The sequence below is a fragment of the Parasteatoda tepidariorum genome, chromosome 6 (assembly GCF_043381705.1).
Source record: "Parasteatoda tepidariorum isolate YZ-2023 chromosome 6, CAS_Ptep_4.0, whole genome shotgun sequence".
Taxonomy (NCBI): Eukaryota; Metazoa; Arthropoda; class Arachnida; order Araneae; family Theridiidae; genus Parasteatoda; species Parasteatoda tepidariorum.
Genome location: NC_092209.1, coordinates 6,054,040 through 6,069,850, shown reverse-complemented (window position 1 = coordinate 6,069,850; position 15,811 = coordinate 6,054,040). Strand labels below are relative to the sequence as shown.

General features: G+C 29.6%; 2 protein-coding genes across 9 annotated transcripts in view; one reads left to right on the top strand and one right to left on the bottom strand.

Annotated features, from left to right (window-relative positions):
- The window catches only part of LOC107439260 (coiled-coil domain-containing protein 92), an 879,443-nt gene that overhangs the window by 503,191 nt on the left and 360,441 nt on the right, over window positions 1-15,811 (top strand). The gene's annotated exons all lie outside the window — the stretch shown is intronic.
- Window positions 1-15,811, bottom strand: part of LOC107445416 (Glucose transporter 1) — a 306,620-nt gene that overhangs the window by 121,552 nt on the left and 169,257 nt on the right. Inside the window, exon 1 of one of the 4 annotated variants that reach the window (XM_043050485.2) lies at window positions 5,740-6,231. The exons of 1 other annotated variant lie outside the window; for it this stretch is intronic. In XM_043050485.2, the coding sequence (XP_042906419.2) occupies window positions 5,740-5,901 (162 nt within the window). In that variant the 5' untranslated portion in view covers window positions 5,902-6,231. Of the gene's footprint in view, window positions 1-2,788; window positions 2,869-4,448; window positions 4,599-5,739; window positions 6,232-15,811 lie in introns of those variants that run through there. 2 more of the 4 variants (XM_043050487.2, XM_043050486.2) reach the window with 2 other exon arrangements.

The following is a 15,811-nucleotide window of genomic DNA, read 5'->3' as shown; positions in this document are numbered from 1 at the left end:
GTTCTTATAACGATTATTCTTAATCGCCAGAAGAAGACATTCAGTTATTTGATGAATGAACTATAATACCGTCAACAATTTGACAACTTTGTCGGTTCATCCATTAACGTCATTCGAATGATCTATTCTTAGTTTAATAAAAAAGAATTTCTGAAAGGAAAAAAAAAATGTAAAGAAAGATTTATTTCCCTTCAGATCACCACAATAAAAAATTAAGCCGATTTTGGTGAAATTTTCGTAAAAGAATTTTTATTGTTAACTCCGAAACTGATAGTTGATTATCATAATAAAAAAAAACGAAAATGATAGATCATTCGATTCATCACTTCCTTCGAAACAAACTAGTTACACGAATAAACTCAGTTGGAATAGTTAAACACATTTTTTCAGTTTTTTTCCTCCCGATTCAGTCGTGAATTAATCAGCCATTCAACGAACTGTAGATTCTATTTATTAAATATCACATGACTAGTAAAGCATAATGCTTATACTAGTTAGGATTTCCGAATTTTGACTTTGAAGGATCTGTTGACTCTTGCTTAAATATTAAAAGAACATGAATGATTGATTCTATTTGGTATTTAAACCAACGCTTTTCTTTTTTTCTGCAAAAAATTTTAATTCAAAATAAACGTAATAGTAAAGATTTCTACTTCTCTAAATATATCTCGGTAAAAATTATTGTTTTCGAAAAACTTTTAAAGTTTATTATTACGTGAAAAGTTATGCGTCTTAATGAAAAAAATATGCAAATCTAAATCTTGGGGCAAACCTAACATTGACGAATTACGTCATATTTGCATAGTTAAAAAGCTCTTAGTTTAAAACATCAAGCACCTATACTAATTTTTGCAAAACCGGGTCAGTTCCCCGACACGGATTTTGAAGTCCGCTCCAACTGGTTCCGAAGATGCCGTTCGAAAACAGACTGAAAAGTTTAATCGGTTTTCACCTGAGAAGAGTAGACAGATTCCTCCTTTCTCTTTTTGTGTTAAATGGTTCTGTGTGGAATTAAAATGTTTTGAAAACAAACTTTTCATTTTAATACAAAATATTTTCCAACGCTGCATCGATACAATTTTTTCTCACATTTTCACCAAAATAAAAGCTTATATAACATTTATAAATTAAAAATTTAATTGGTGCGTTTTAAATCGAGCATCAAAGTCAGTAGAAATGTTCCGAACATTTATAATAATCGTGAATTGTATTTGAAATTTAAACTTTTTTATTTTAGTTTAATTTTTTGATAGAAACGTTTAAAATGTTGATAAACGAAGTATTAATAAATAAAGAATAATGATGTCACGTGAAAATCAACCGTTAAGTGCTAAACGATAAAATTCTTAAAAGTTGAAAAAGTTTGGTGCTGCTCCATACACTCTGTTTCTTGGAACTGACCGAATAGAGTTTTTCGTGTCTTTGAAACGTTCTCCAGATTTAATTGATTTTTTAAAATTTAAATTTTTTCTTAAAATTAATTGACGTATTACGTAAGTGATTAGTGACGTTATACAATACATTAGGTCCACAACACTTAGTTTCTATTAAATTATTTTTAAATCTATGAAAGTTTTCATGAATCTTAAAGTATGATATTTGTTGACTCATGTAAAACATAAATTACTCGGAAATATTATCCGTATGTTAAAAAAAACATTGAAAAGAAAAAAAAAATTTTCCCCGAAAGATTTTTGAAGTTTTTATCATTTAAATGCATGAACTATAGTAAAACTGTTGCTAAGAGAGCACACATTTTAAAATATGCTATAGCCGACTAATATCAGCTTTTAATTTAACATAAATATAATTCATTTATGCAAAGTGCCAAAAACTTAAAAATGAAAATACAAACGAGTCAAATACATCATCAAAAATAAATTGATCTTTATGATTGAAATGCGTGAATCACAGCTCTTCTCAATAAATGAAAGTACAAATTAAAAAATATTATCTTTACTAACATCAGTTATTTAATTCTCGGTAATACTCGAATATCCATCTAACAGAGACGTTATGGAAATAATTATGAAAGCTAAAAGAATCACGAATATTTTGAATACATTATTGTAGTTTTCGTAATTGAAACAACTGAATTAAGATCCCCCCCCCCCAAAAAAAAACGNAAATGTATTTTTTTGAGAACTTATATATTTTGTAAATATTAGACAACATTTCCTTTTATTTTATCACTTAAGCAACATTTTATGACTTTTTTTTGTTTGTATTGTTTTTACAAAGCGATTACTTAAGAGTATTAAGTCGGAATTAAAATTACAATAAAAATTAATAAAAAAAGGTAAGGATTTTGATAAAAGTAACATTTTGGACAGTTTTATGACAAATAAATATCTCATTTGTGTTAGTTTTATGCAATATTTTATACAATAACTAAGAATAATTCTGAAAATTTTATCATATCTAATTAATAGATTTAAAAACATAATTGCCTAACATAGATTTTAATTAATAGATTACCTATATTTCTATGTAAAATCATTTTTTTGTTAATTATTGAAAGCTCGAGTACCCAGATTATTTGCTGACTAATGCTAATTATTAATATATCTGTAATATTATTAGAAAAAAACTTCAGCATAAATAAGAACCAATTTATTTTGATATTGAAATTAAAGACGCGTAAAATTTTTTTGTATGAATCTTAATTGTTTTCAAATTAAGAAAGTATAAATTCTAAAACACACCAACTGCTAATTGATACCAATTATCATTTGTTTTCAGACAAATTTTATTTGTTTATCACATAAAAATAATTTACTAAACTTACCCCGTTTACTTTTATATAAACACCATCTGATTTTCTGCGGGACTTCATTATTAGACCTACGACCTGCTTAACTTAACACTTCCTCTCTAAAAGAGTTACTTTTTTACCGAATACTGACATATAGGTCACTATTACCTAACTATATTCCATAACCTTCGCTTTGGCCCTTATCCGGTTTCTAAAAACGAGGGCAATACGATGGAGATTAACCATCGAATTCGCGCAGTCAAAACAAAAGAAAATCAAAACAAAATGAAGGCATTATTTTTTTTACGATATCGTTTTCATTTTTTTTCACGCGGTTATACGGTACCGTAATGACTTTTAATGCATGAAAAAGCTAATTGTGGTTGTTTAGAATGAAGAAATAATGTGTTTTTTTCCCTTCACTTCTTCTCGCTTGAGGTAATTTGTAAACGATCTATAAAAAATCACTGTTCGCAGAAAACGATTTTTTTTCAATGTTTTGTTCTATTGGTTAGTTTCCATGGAACAATTATCATTAAAACTTTTTTACATTAATCATTTTGAAATGAAAAAAAATATTTGAAAGACTAGGAATGAAAGTTTGTTAGTCTTTAAAAATAATGACTGTTTTCTTTCGCTTAAAAAAAATTGTAATTTGATTGTTATGAGGAAATGTTGAGTTGTTGCAAAAAATCTTGACACTTAAAAGCTTCGTAAAATAAGAGTCGTAAAATAAATAACTAAAGAAATGTTTCTAGCATTAAAAGATTTCAATTATGACAGGAAATTGTTATTAAATGGAAATAATTCATTGCAAAATAATAATAATGATATAATGAAAAAATTATAACATAAGATTAAATCAAATGTTTTTATTAAATAACGGTTCTAAGTTAAATAACGGTATAAAGCTCATTAAATAATGGCTCGAAGTTAAATAACATTAAATAACGGTATAATTCTCATTAAATAAAGGTATGAAGTTAAATAGCATAAGAACCGGCTTTACTGTTCCAAACGTAAAATATATTACACACTTTAGTATGATCATGATCAAACGCTTTTGTTAACAAACTTTGTTTAAAAAAAAGAAAGGCCACTAGGGTATCACAAGGTCGTGATACTAGTAATTTTCTAGTGAAGATAAATCACCGATAGGACATTAAATAATATTAAGATGATTTAATAATATTATTACTGAATTAAAACCTAAATAAATGCTACACTACAATGAAATATTATAAAATTAGGGCTTAAAAACTATTAATAAACTATGAGTTGTTTGACTGAAATGGAAGTCAAAAAAAATAAAGGATTAAAACACTTTAAATTGTACATAAAATAGCAGAAATTTAAACGCGTTGGTTTTAAAGTGGAAATTTCAGTCAGATTTTCCCAATAAATATTATTATATTAATAAATAACAATAGCAATTAACAGTGATTAATTATGAGTTTAACTTAAAAGTTAGATGTTTTTTTTGGTTATTGACTGCTAAAACATATTAAAAGTTAACATGTTTTTAACAGTCAAAAACCTAATAACTTTGCGGATATAATAGTGTGAGCTGACGAAGAAATTATATTTTTTCATATTTTTGTTTTTCGACTCTTTAATATATATATTTTTAAATTTTTTTAGATTTGTTTTTGAATATATATTATTGGCAGATAAAACAATAAAATTAACTTACTTTCAGTAAAGGAGTTTTCATTTCTAGCGAATGTTTGTTTCAGCATTTTATCATAAATTAAAAAGCAAAAAGACTATTTGGTGAAAGGAAGGCATTTTTAGAAAACAAACTTTATTACTCTTTCTTAAGTCTGCCTTCCTTAATCTGCGCGAGTTTCTAAACATACACCACGTGAAGTTTCAATGTTTGAGCAGCTTCAGAGATTAGATGATGTTTATATTTACAGATGCCGGTGATAAAATAAAATAACACGCTAGGATAGAACTTCAAATTGTCGTCCATCATCGTGCAGTTTTAACACTTTGACGTCAAAACTGATGAATCTGAGTCGAAGGTATTTTTCCAGGTGTCGGAATTTGACGCTGCTTGACTCCAAATTTAAATAGTTAAAAGTTTGATCTTGTAGATTTTACTTTAATTTATAACCGTCGTTGAGCTGCCGACCCAACTTGAGTTTGCACTTAATTATATATTTGTATGCTCAATTTCTTAGCCGTGGCATTTTAAACCCTAACCAGAAGACAAGAGAACTCCTGGATCAAGTGCTGGGTGAAATTTGATTTGGACTCTTTGATGAGACTAAAGAGAATTTGCGTTACATGGAGAGGAAAAACCACGAAAACTTCCTACAGTTAGCCTGATGCCAAGGGGATTCTAACCCTTGATTCATCTACCACTGATGATATTTTAAGTTAGCTCAGTGAGAGGTACGAGCTGGGTGTGGAATTCATATCGACCAGCCATGGCTGGGATTCAAACCGAGATCATCTCTCTCTATCCTCTAAGCCACAACCGTTTTAGATACTGTAGGTTTTTTTTTAAAAAAAAGAAATTTTGATAATTAGAAAAAGAGTTAATTTTTAAAATTATTTAATTTAATAATACTAATAATTTCCTAATACTAATAATTTCCTATACTAATTATTTAATAATACTAATAATTTCCTAAGGAAAATCCTAAGCAAAATCGCGATACTAATAATTTCCTATGTCTATTTAACATGAGGCCTCCTCAATTTGCAACATCTCAGAATTAGATGCATTAAAATACATTCCAGAATTACATCAAAATAAGCTCCCGTATTTTGCAAATTTTTGCAAATCAAATCCAAGCAGGTCTCCAAAACCTCTATAGTTCTTTAAAAGGAAATAAACTTAGAACTTTTTGAATAAAAAATATATTAAATGTCACATTTTTGGACTTTATAATTTCCCACACATAGTAACAAACTCAATTTATAGTAGTTTTTAAATACAATATACATAATAGGTGTTTTTAAAACATACTTACAGCTTTTTGGAGATTATTTTTCAGATTTTTAATGTTTTTCTCATTGGCATCCATATTAATAATAACTCTTGATTCATATTTTGATTCTTTTGAATCAGTTGATTGGTATCTCGGTCTATCACCAGAGTTTTTTATTGAAATATTCTCTTTGTTCATATCCATGGCACTCTGTACTTATAGATTAAAAACGATACTTTAATCGGCACCAGTATGATCAAATTTCACAATAACTAATTTATAAAAGGTATTTAACCAATTTCATTGTTTATTCACTTTCGAAAGAGTTTTTAACAAAATCCGCAATTGCAAACGATTTTTAAATCAATTCCAAAATTCATTTTCCTGCAAATGATATGGAATGTTTTGACTTGTTCACCTAACTTAAAAAATTCCAATAATTTTTAAGTTGCATGAAGAAAAAACATGAATCATTATAAAATGTACAAAAGTAATTTTATAAGTAATTCTTGATTAAAAGTGTCGCTCGAAATCGTTTTGAAAAACGCATTCTTCCTTTATCAGTCGCTAGCACGTGGTTTATTTTATTTTAGTTCTTTGTTATGTAACATTTACACAGAATGATATGTCATTCAAAATTCTATTTATTATCGTTTCCTATTTAACTTCAACAAGTTGGCACATCCATTTTTCTTTCTATTCTAATAAAACATAATGACTGATTAGATAATGACCTACATATAATAACGAGTGTACTTCCGTAACTATCTTAAAACTAGGAAGGAAATTGATAATCTTTAGCAATCACTTTTATCAGTATGATATTTTTACTTTGTAAACTCTTTATCTAAACTATTAATTCACGAAGCATAGCAGTTCGCGTTTTTAATTTTTTTTTATTTTATATTCATAAAGAAATTTGTAATCGTAACGTACTAGAGTAATATAATTCATTAACGTTTTAAAATAATACAGGATTGTATAAAGTAGTACTAAAAACCATACCAATTTTGATGCTAAAATTTTAAATAACTCATTTTCACTAAAGATTAAATAGTGAAGGGGATTATCTTTCCTCAGTTGAAAAAATAAGTTAACAGACTATATTGTATTATTTATCGTTTTTATTTTTAGTTTCCCTGAATTCTGAATTTATATAACTAAAAATCGTCTGTTCTATCGTCTTATTTTTTTATCTCAGATGACAAAGTAGCGTAAACAAGTCGTAACGGGAGCATTATTGGACAAAGCACACATCAATTCGTCTTTTTTATATTTTATTTAATTATCATTTAGATTCTTTCTTAGGCAACAACTTGGAATGCAATTCATTACATCCTTCTCGGCAATGCTAAGCAGTAACTCTTAAAAAACTATTCCTTAATGTACTAGATTAATTTTGGATTTCACAACATACTGTTCGTAAAGCTATGGAATAATAGTACGATGCAATTTTTGAACTTTCAAGGGTGCTGGTATTCACGACGCACTAGAGAAATACGGGATTTTATATTGCACTGAAATAGTACTAATATTCATTATATTTTAATTCAAATTTTAATGTTACAACTTTAAATAAATAATTTTCACTGAAACATAAATATTAAAGGGGACCATATTTCCTCGATTAGATAAAAAACAGTATTACTGATGGTTTTAATTTTGAGTTTCTTTGAATTTTTAATTCACAGAAGGCTGTTCGTCTATCCTTTTATTTATTTTTTTGCGTCAAAAGAAAATGGACTGAAACATATTCTGCGACGACTTCGAAGTGCACTTTCCTAAATCGAGAATTATTTCAAAAAGAACAGAGCAATTTGTCTTTTTTTTATATTTTATTTATTATTTAGTTTCGACTTGAATATTTATATGGAAGAAAATTAAAATACAATCCTTAACGCACTTCTTGTTAACGTTTTAAGGTCATGCTGGAATTCACAACAAACTATTTGTTAATGTACTACATTAATTCTGGCTTACTTAGCTTGGTAAAAATATACTATAACACATAAAGTACATAAAGTACTAGTCATAACACATAAAGTATACACATAAAGTACTATTCATACAACACATAAAGTACTATTCATAACTGGAATAATAGGGATGTACTAACGTTCCGGTGTACTGAAGTTCATATCGAACTTTAACGAAGAATTTATAATGTATAAAAATAGTACTGGAATTTATAATGTACAACTAAAATATTTTCATTCAAATTTTTATACTAAAACTGAAAATAAAATAAATCATGTTCACTAAAATATATGTATTAAATGTGACCATCTTTCCTCAATTGAAAAAAAAACAATCAACAGGCTATATTGTATTACTGATCGTTTCTATTTTTAGTCCCTTTGAATTCTTAATTCCCAGAAGGCTGTTCTTCTGTTCTTTTGTTTTCTTTTACGTCAAACGACAATGAACTTGAAGATATCCCGCGACGACTTATTAGACTTCGAAGCACGTCCCTAACTAGTGAATTATTTCACGAGGCACACACCAATTCCTCTTTTTTTTTTATATTTTATTTAAGAATTATTTAGTTTCTTCCTGAATCCAAAAAGCGAAAAGAAGTTAGAGTATAATTCTTCGTTTCTCCTTCATCGATTCAGAAATTCTTTTACGAAAAAGAATGGGACTTTCTGCTTTTATTTATATTTTTCCCCTTTTATTCTCTCGAAAGAAGGAAGAAAAAAAGGGAATAATATTTCTGGATGCATTACGTAAAGTAGATAAGAGTTGTTCGTTTGGAAGCAAATACATTTTTACCGCGAATATTTACTCCAATGGGTAATTAAAGATTTTCTTCTCTTGAAAGTTCGAGAACTTCTTTATTTTTGTAATTACTTTATCATTTCTAAGATGCTTTCATCTTTTTTTTTTCTTTTGAAGATCAGAAATGTGCACTTTTTGCTCCTCTCGAAAGGCCGACTGCAACTCAAGTACTTTGAATAATTAATATTTTTTTAAATTCATGATTAATGATTTTATACATTATGATGAATTGCTAGAAGCCTTCATTTGCTTAAAATGAATTTTGAATGCTCTATAAATTTTAAGTGCAAACTAATATTTTATGGTTTGAAAATGAAAAAAGCTTCATTCCTCAATATTGCAATTTTTAATCACCCAAAAATTAATCACACATTATATTGATTTTATTAAAATATTAAAAAGTATATAGTATGATAAGGATATAGTATAATAAGTATTTAGTAAGGTACTTATAATACCATATCCCTCTGTTCACAAAATAATAATAATAGTAGAGTATTAACTGTAAGTCAACAAATATTTATTTTCTTTATTTTCACTTAAGCAATTATGTCGCATTTTTTTATTTGTGAAAAGCCAGGTTCCGGAGTTGGTATTATATATTCAAAAGAGGAAAGTATAAATTAAAATGTATCCTTTTTATTAATTGAATTTCTTCGATTCCAAGTTTAATGGGAATGAAAATTAAAACCTTCCCGCGGGTAAAATTTATTTATAGAGAATTCAATTATTTTGTAATTGAATGTTAAAATGTCAAACGATGAAGAATTAAATCTGTAATACTAGAACTGCTTCATCAAGAAAGGTTCTTTTCTTTACAACCACTCCCCGACCTTCAACTGGTCAGCGGTCATCGAACATTTAAATAAAATTCTGCATATACTCGGTATTTGATAATCTAGATATACTCGGGCAATTTTAATAGTGCGTGACATCCATAAACAAAAAACACATTTTTTTGTCAACTTTAGCAAATAAATTTCATAAATAAATCATTATTAATCAAAAGAATCATTGTTACAATGGGGGAGGGGAGATTAAACAGTCACTGTTTCCATAAAGTGTTATTTTTATTTCTCTATATAAAACGAAATAAATACCATAAAACTATTTTTTATCGTTGTCGGTGTATTTTTTTTCTTCTGAAAATCAGGTGGTTGATCTAGTTTACTCATATAAGATCCTGATAATTATGACTGTCATCAGCATAAAATTAATTAAGATATCAAGGTACTGTTTTGCAGTCATATTTACTTCATTGGCTTCCATTCTTAGTATTATCAGCTATTATTACTCTTTTTGGTTTTAAATATCCTTTCAAATGAAAGGCTTATCATCTTTAAAAGGGGTATCTTATATTAACGAATTCTATGATATTATCTTATACAAATTTTTTTCTATTATAAACATATTTAAATTGATATCCAAATTTTTTAAACCTTTTGCAATTGGGTACTTGCACTTCAAGAAGAAGAAGAGCCATACATGTGACCTTATGACGTCAGCGCCAGCTGCTCTTGAATTCAATTAAATGAAAAAATCGATTAAAAAAGTCTTTGTGCCAAAGATCTTCGATAGTCGAAATAGAAGCGAAGGCCAAAACTGTTATAAAATAGATATTTCATCACTAATCCTCCAACTCAATGATTCACTGTTTATTATTTAAGTCAATAGATGGCGCCGTTTAATTATTAATGTATAACTTTTAATAAGTTTCTCTCCACTACTCACCTGTCTTGTTAAAAGCATTCACTTATTTTTACTAATTATGTTTATTTAATAATAAACTCGTATTTTAAAAGGCAATCTGAAATTTTTAGTAAATGCTTCAATTCATTGAGTAAGTCACACTAGGTAGTACTAGGTCACGCTGGAAAAGTAAACAATACTTACCTCTTCTATCTTTTATTCACATAAGTGCATGATTACCAACAAAAACAACTATGGCTCGAATCTGTGGAATCAGATTTAGAGTGATTGTTGTTAAAGACTACTAAGAGAACAGGTTAAAATTGTCCTGGAAGTGATCTTCAGCAGAAGGCCTTGACCCACTCTGGGCTGAAAAGCCTGATAGTGTGATGAATATCGATTCATATGTGCACTACGCCACCACAGTTTAGTTTGGGAAAACAAGTTCCTGCTCTCCGCACCACGCTTTCTAACTGGCCGAAAATTCTCAATTGAGAGCTGTTTCTTCATTGATTGACATAGTGTAAAAAGCTGATTTCCTTAGAAAGAAGAAACGGCGTATTTCGACAATTAAAATGCTAAAATGAACTCCAAAACATAAAATAAGTGTTCGTTCGTCTGGCATGATACATCACATCAAATATAACTTTTAAAAGAAGCTTTGAAATATACATTTAGAGGTTATACGAGAGAAAAAATAATAACTAAAACTCATCGAGCTTTTCAAAAGTATCAATTGAGACGAAAGCCAGCATGGAATCCTTAGTAGTATAATTACATTACATCCGGCATCATTAGAAGGGCATCAAAATCACATCAGGGTGTTCCCTCTTATCTAGACAAAGAAATCCAGCCGACATTCCTTTCATTACTCCTTCAAAAATCTTTATTTTTCAACCCCCTCCCACTTTGATCGGGGGGTCTATCTTTCTCAGCATCACATGATAATTTTCACACATGTTCTCCAGTTTAAGCGGAGGAAAGGTTTGGGATCTCTTTATTAGATATTATTATACTTAGGGACGAAGACAAATAGTTTTGTTCATTGAATTCCAATAATAACCATATAATTTAGAAAAGAATATATTTGCGAAAGGGGAGATTGCCACTTTGACCATGTTTTTAAATAATGTAGCAGAAAAGTTTAAAATTTTCGTTAAGCGTTGTTATTACTGAAGCCAGATTTTAATGAATTGCTAATTTAGAAATCGGATAGTATTTTAATAAAATTAATAATAATATGGAAACTTGGAATTAATATTAATAGGATCACAGTATCAACTATTAGAATAAAAATAATCCGATGGCTTGGATATATCCTAAGTATAGATAGAAGAGTTAAAAGATTAATAAATAGAAAATCAGGAAAGTCAAGATCTAGATAAAGACCTAGAACCAGGTACAAGAGAACTTGAAATCGCTTAAATTTCACAGCTATAAGAAAAAGTCGAACCACAGAAAATAATGAAGCCAGGACTCTGCAAGGGCTGTAGCGCCATGATGGTGATGAGATAAAAATCGAATAAACGCTAAAAATTTTTTAATTAGTCAGTTTCAATTAAGTTAAAGATTTCAATTAAGTTAAAGATATAAGAATTTAATATTGTTGGGTGAGAAAAATTTTTGTGTCCATTTTTCCTTTTCAAAACAGCATTAAAATCGGAGGCAATAAGATTGTCAGTTTAGAACTTAGCTCAAAACGCTTATTTAAGGAAATAGACATAGCACAAAACCCTTATTTAAGAAAGTGGACATAGCACAATTGGCGTATTTAAGAGAATGGGTACAGCACAAAGCGCGTGTTTAAGGAAATGGACGTAGCACAAAACGCGTATAGCACAAACCACAATTTTAAGAAAATAGACATAGAGCGAAACGTGTATTTAAAAAGCTTGATAGTCACGTTGTAAAAAATGTATTTAGCCCTAAGCGCACCTTGTTAATGTTTAACAATAAACCCAAATTTTCGGGGTTTGTACCAAAAAATAACAGCACGTACGAAATCAAAATTAAAAATTCGTTGTTTTTCTTTCAAACAGTACAAAAAATCATTGCTTAGTTATTGATATAGCACAAAATCAAAAAAATTAATATTGAGAGATCTGAAATTACATAAAAAGCTGTTAAAATGATTAGTAAAAAGATGAATTAAAGTCCAATTGAAACCCGGAATAGTGTCGATGCAGCATACGCCCAAAATTTTTCTGAGAATACAATTTAAGATTTGAAATAAGTAATTCATAAAATTTAAATACCTATATCTGAATGAAATCCACAAATGTCGAATGAAAATAAATAAAGTTAAAGAAACACAACAGGACATCATGGAGACTGTTATGCAACCTTCTTCTTTTTTTTTTTTTACCTTCATCTGTTTTCATTCTACATTTTTGGGTTGGATTTAGATATAGGTACTTAACATTTATCCCATAAATCTATGATTAGATTATGATCTAATTCATTTTTCCTATTGTAAATGGTCAAACTGTTCAGTGCGAAAAAAAAATAAAAAAGTAAACAGACCGTTCTGACTAACTTTTGATCCAATAATCGGATCTTCACGTTCTAGGTTTGAATTTTAATGGTTTGAGGGGAGTCACCTCATTTACGCCAATTAATTAGTGTGGACGATATTTTAAGACAGACACAAAATAATACACAAAAACTTTCTCTGAAAAAAAAACGTTGCTTTCAATCCATTTGGATTTTTAACTCTCAAAATAAAGGGGGGAATGTCACAACCTGCGAAATAGGGTCCTAATAGTTTAGTCAGGAGAGCAGGGTCCTAATAGTTTAGTCAGGAGAGCGATCCAAAGTTTGGGTCCCTTAATGTTATTTTCACCCTTTGCGCATTTCACCCTATCTCAAGAGCTATTAAGCGAATTGAAAAAATTTTGCACACAATTATTAAATTTATTTATTCTAAGATATAGTTCCATGTAAAATAGAGCTTTAAGAAATTATTTATTATTATTTTATTTAATAATAATCAAAAAAAATCGTAAGGTATTCATTTTCTTACCTTATTTTAAAGAATGTCACTTCAAAAGGCAAAATACAAAATTTGAGCGAAATTGGTCGAATAGTTCTTGCGAAATCCAATTTTAATTGCATATTGACTGAATATTTGAGGTTAACTCATTAAGATTGAGTTCTAGAATATGAAGATCTGATCATTAGATCAGAAGTTATTCAGGATGATCCGTCTTTCATTTTGAGCACTGTACATCATATTGTGTTTGAATGTATTTTTGGGGGGGGGGTTGTGTTAGTTTCAACGTAACATTTTATAACTATACATCATGCTTATAACATTTTATAACTTTGTATTACTTGCCCAATGAATGTGGTGTGACTGGTTTCCTTCATTGGTAAAATGGCACTTGTTATTATTTTTCCAATATTTATTAAATATTTAATAATTATAACGTTTATGGTAATGCATGCGTAGAATGGAATATAATAGTTTCATTAAAGAAATACGTACAAAACTACAAAACAAACTACAATATATGTACAGAACTGCAAAATTGAAAAATTTGACTTCAAAATCTTTAAACCAAACATAAGTAGCTCAAAGATAGCGACTTAACCCGGGTTCGAATCCCAGCAATGGCTGGTTGTTACGAATTCCGCACTCGGCTCGCACCAATCACAATGCTGACGTGAAATATCCTCATAGGTAGACGGATCATGGTTTGCCATCAGGCTATCTCTGGGAGAAATTCGTGGTTCTCCTCTCGATGTAACGCAAATAGGGGTTCGTTCCATCAAAAAGTTCCCCCACGAAGACACATTTTCCCCAATACTTAATCCAGGATTTCCCTCGTCTTCTGGAGTGGGTTCAAAATGACATGTCTACAGAGTTGAAGATTGGCAGTCGTAAGCCCAAAACATTATGTCTGCCGTTCAACGATGGTTAGAAAAACTCGATATGACTTTCTAATAAAGAATGGTGAGTACATTACTCTTTCATGGTACATTGAGAAAGAGCTTAAAAAATGATAATAATGGAAAAAGGAAAAGGTTAAGTGATTAAAGGAAAAGAAAAATAAACAAATAAAATATTTCATAAAGCCTCTTCTTTTCTGCAGAACAAAAAAAAAGGAAAAGAACAGAAAGAAAAGTGGAATTTTTATGAATCTGTAAACGACGAATCTGATATTTGATCTTGACGAAGATAATATTCAGACGCGGTTCACAGTTAATAAGAAGTCTCTAATGTAATTATAGCTCTTCATATCGAATTACTGGTCTCTTGGTAATTTTATCAATTTATTTGATTACGGGATTCGAGGAAGAAATTCCAGGAACTCCCCCGGGATTGGGAGACATAAGATTTCTTGTTAACTTCGTGTTAAGGATAAGCGGAAATTCTTAATAAGAGTCTAAAATTACTAGAAAAAAAATGTCAAGAAAGAATGAGGCAATAAAGATTTGAGTGTTTTATCTATTACAATTGTACTTAGTAGGCTTGTTATAAATTAATTAAATTACGAGACGTAAAGATTAAAAGATAAAAAAATAGGTGGTGAAAGGATAAAAATATTTTAATTGAAGTTTTTGTGGCGATTGTATGAATCTTAAAAATAGTGAAAAGCTGAAAGATTATTGACGAGAAAACTCTTTTGTTGTTACCCCCGAATTTTTGATTAAAAGTTTTTTTAATTAATTTTGATTTAAGAAAAAACAATGTGCAAAAAAGAAGGAAAAAAAACGGAAAACCCTGAATAACTTTTGATTTAATGAAAACATTTTAGTCCATTCGATCGAATAGTTTCTGAGTTATTATGAGGTATATTTAAAATTTGATTCACGCGAACTATTTGACCGATTGCTCACAATTTTTTTCTTTTTTCTTTGCCAATTATTGGCGATTTGAATGAATTAATTAACATATTTAAGATTAAACTTTCGAGCCATTAAGATTGAGTCTTAGTACATGAAAATTTGATCATTTAATAAAAAATGATTCAAGATATTCCGCTTTCTTTCTTTCGCACTGCACTCTTCAAAAAGATTTTTTTTTTAAATGAGGACTCATACTTTTTTTTTTACCCATACCTATGCAGGTTAGCGTGATGATTACAAAGACGGCTTAAAAGCTTTTTAGTTTTTATTGCTTTATTGAAATTACATATATTTGCAGGTTTGTGTGCTCAATTTTTTTAGGTCTATGTACCTTTTGTCAAGTGGAAGGACAACTCACAGAAGGACATCATGCAGAATACATCTTGGGCTACGGCGGGATTCGAACCCACCACCTCCACGCCTAGCACAGCGTTTGACGGGTGATACCGCTTGGCCAGGGAGCACCCTTAAGTAAAATTGAAAATGAGGTAGAACAAAGACCGTTAAGACACGGTTACCAGCAGATCAACAAAGTAACTGGCTGCGGTTAGTGTGCGGGTGGGGGACTACTTGAATCATTCTGCGTAGGGACCAAGGGTGTGCGGCATGGGTCCTCGTTAAACTGTTTTACCGTAAAGTGCTAAACTTCGCGTGCAGGTCGTCGGGATACCGAAGCGGGGGTGCCATCCCCTCTGCAGAGGATCAAAATTGTGATGGCATGTCTTCGGATCATCCTCAGGGATGTTTCCCAGACCGTCGCCAATAGCCCATTGTGCAGCTCTAGTGCGACGTAAAT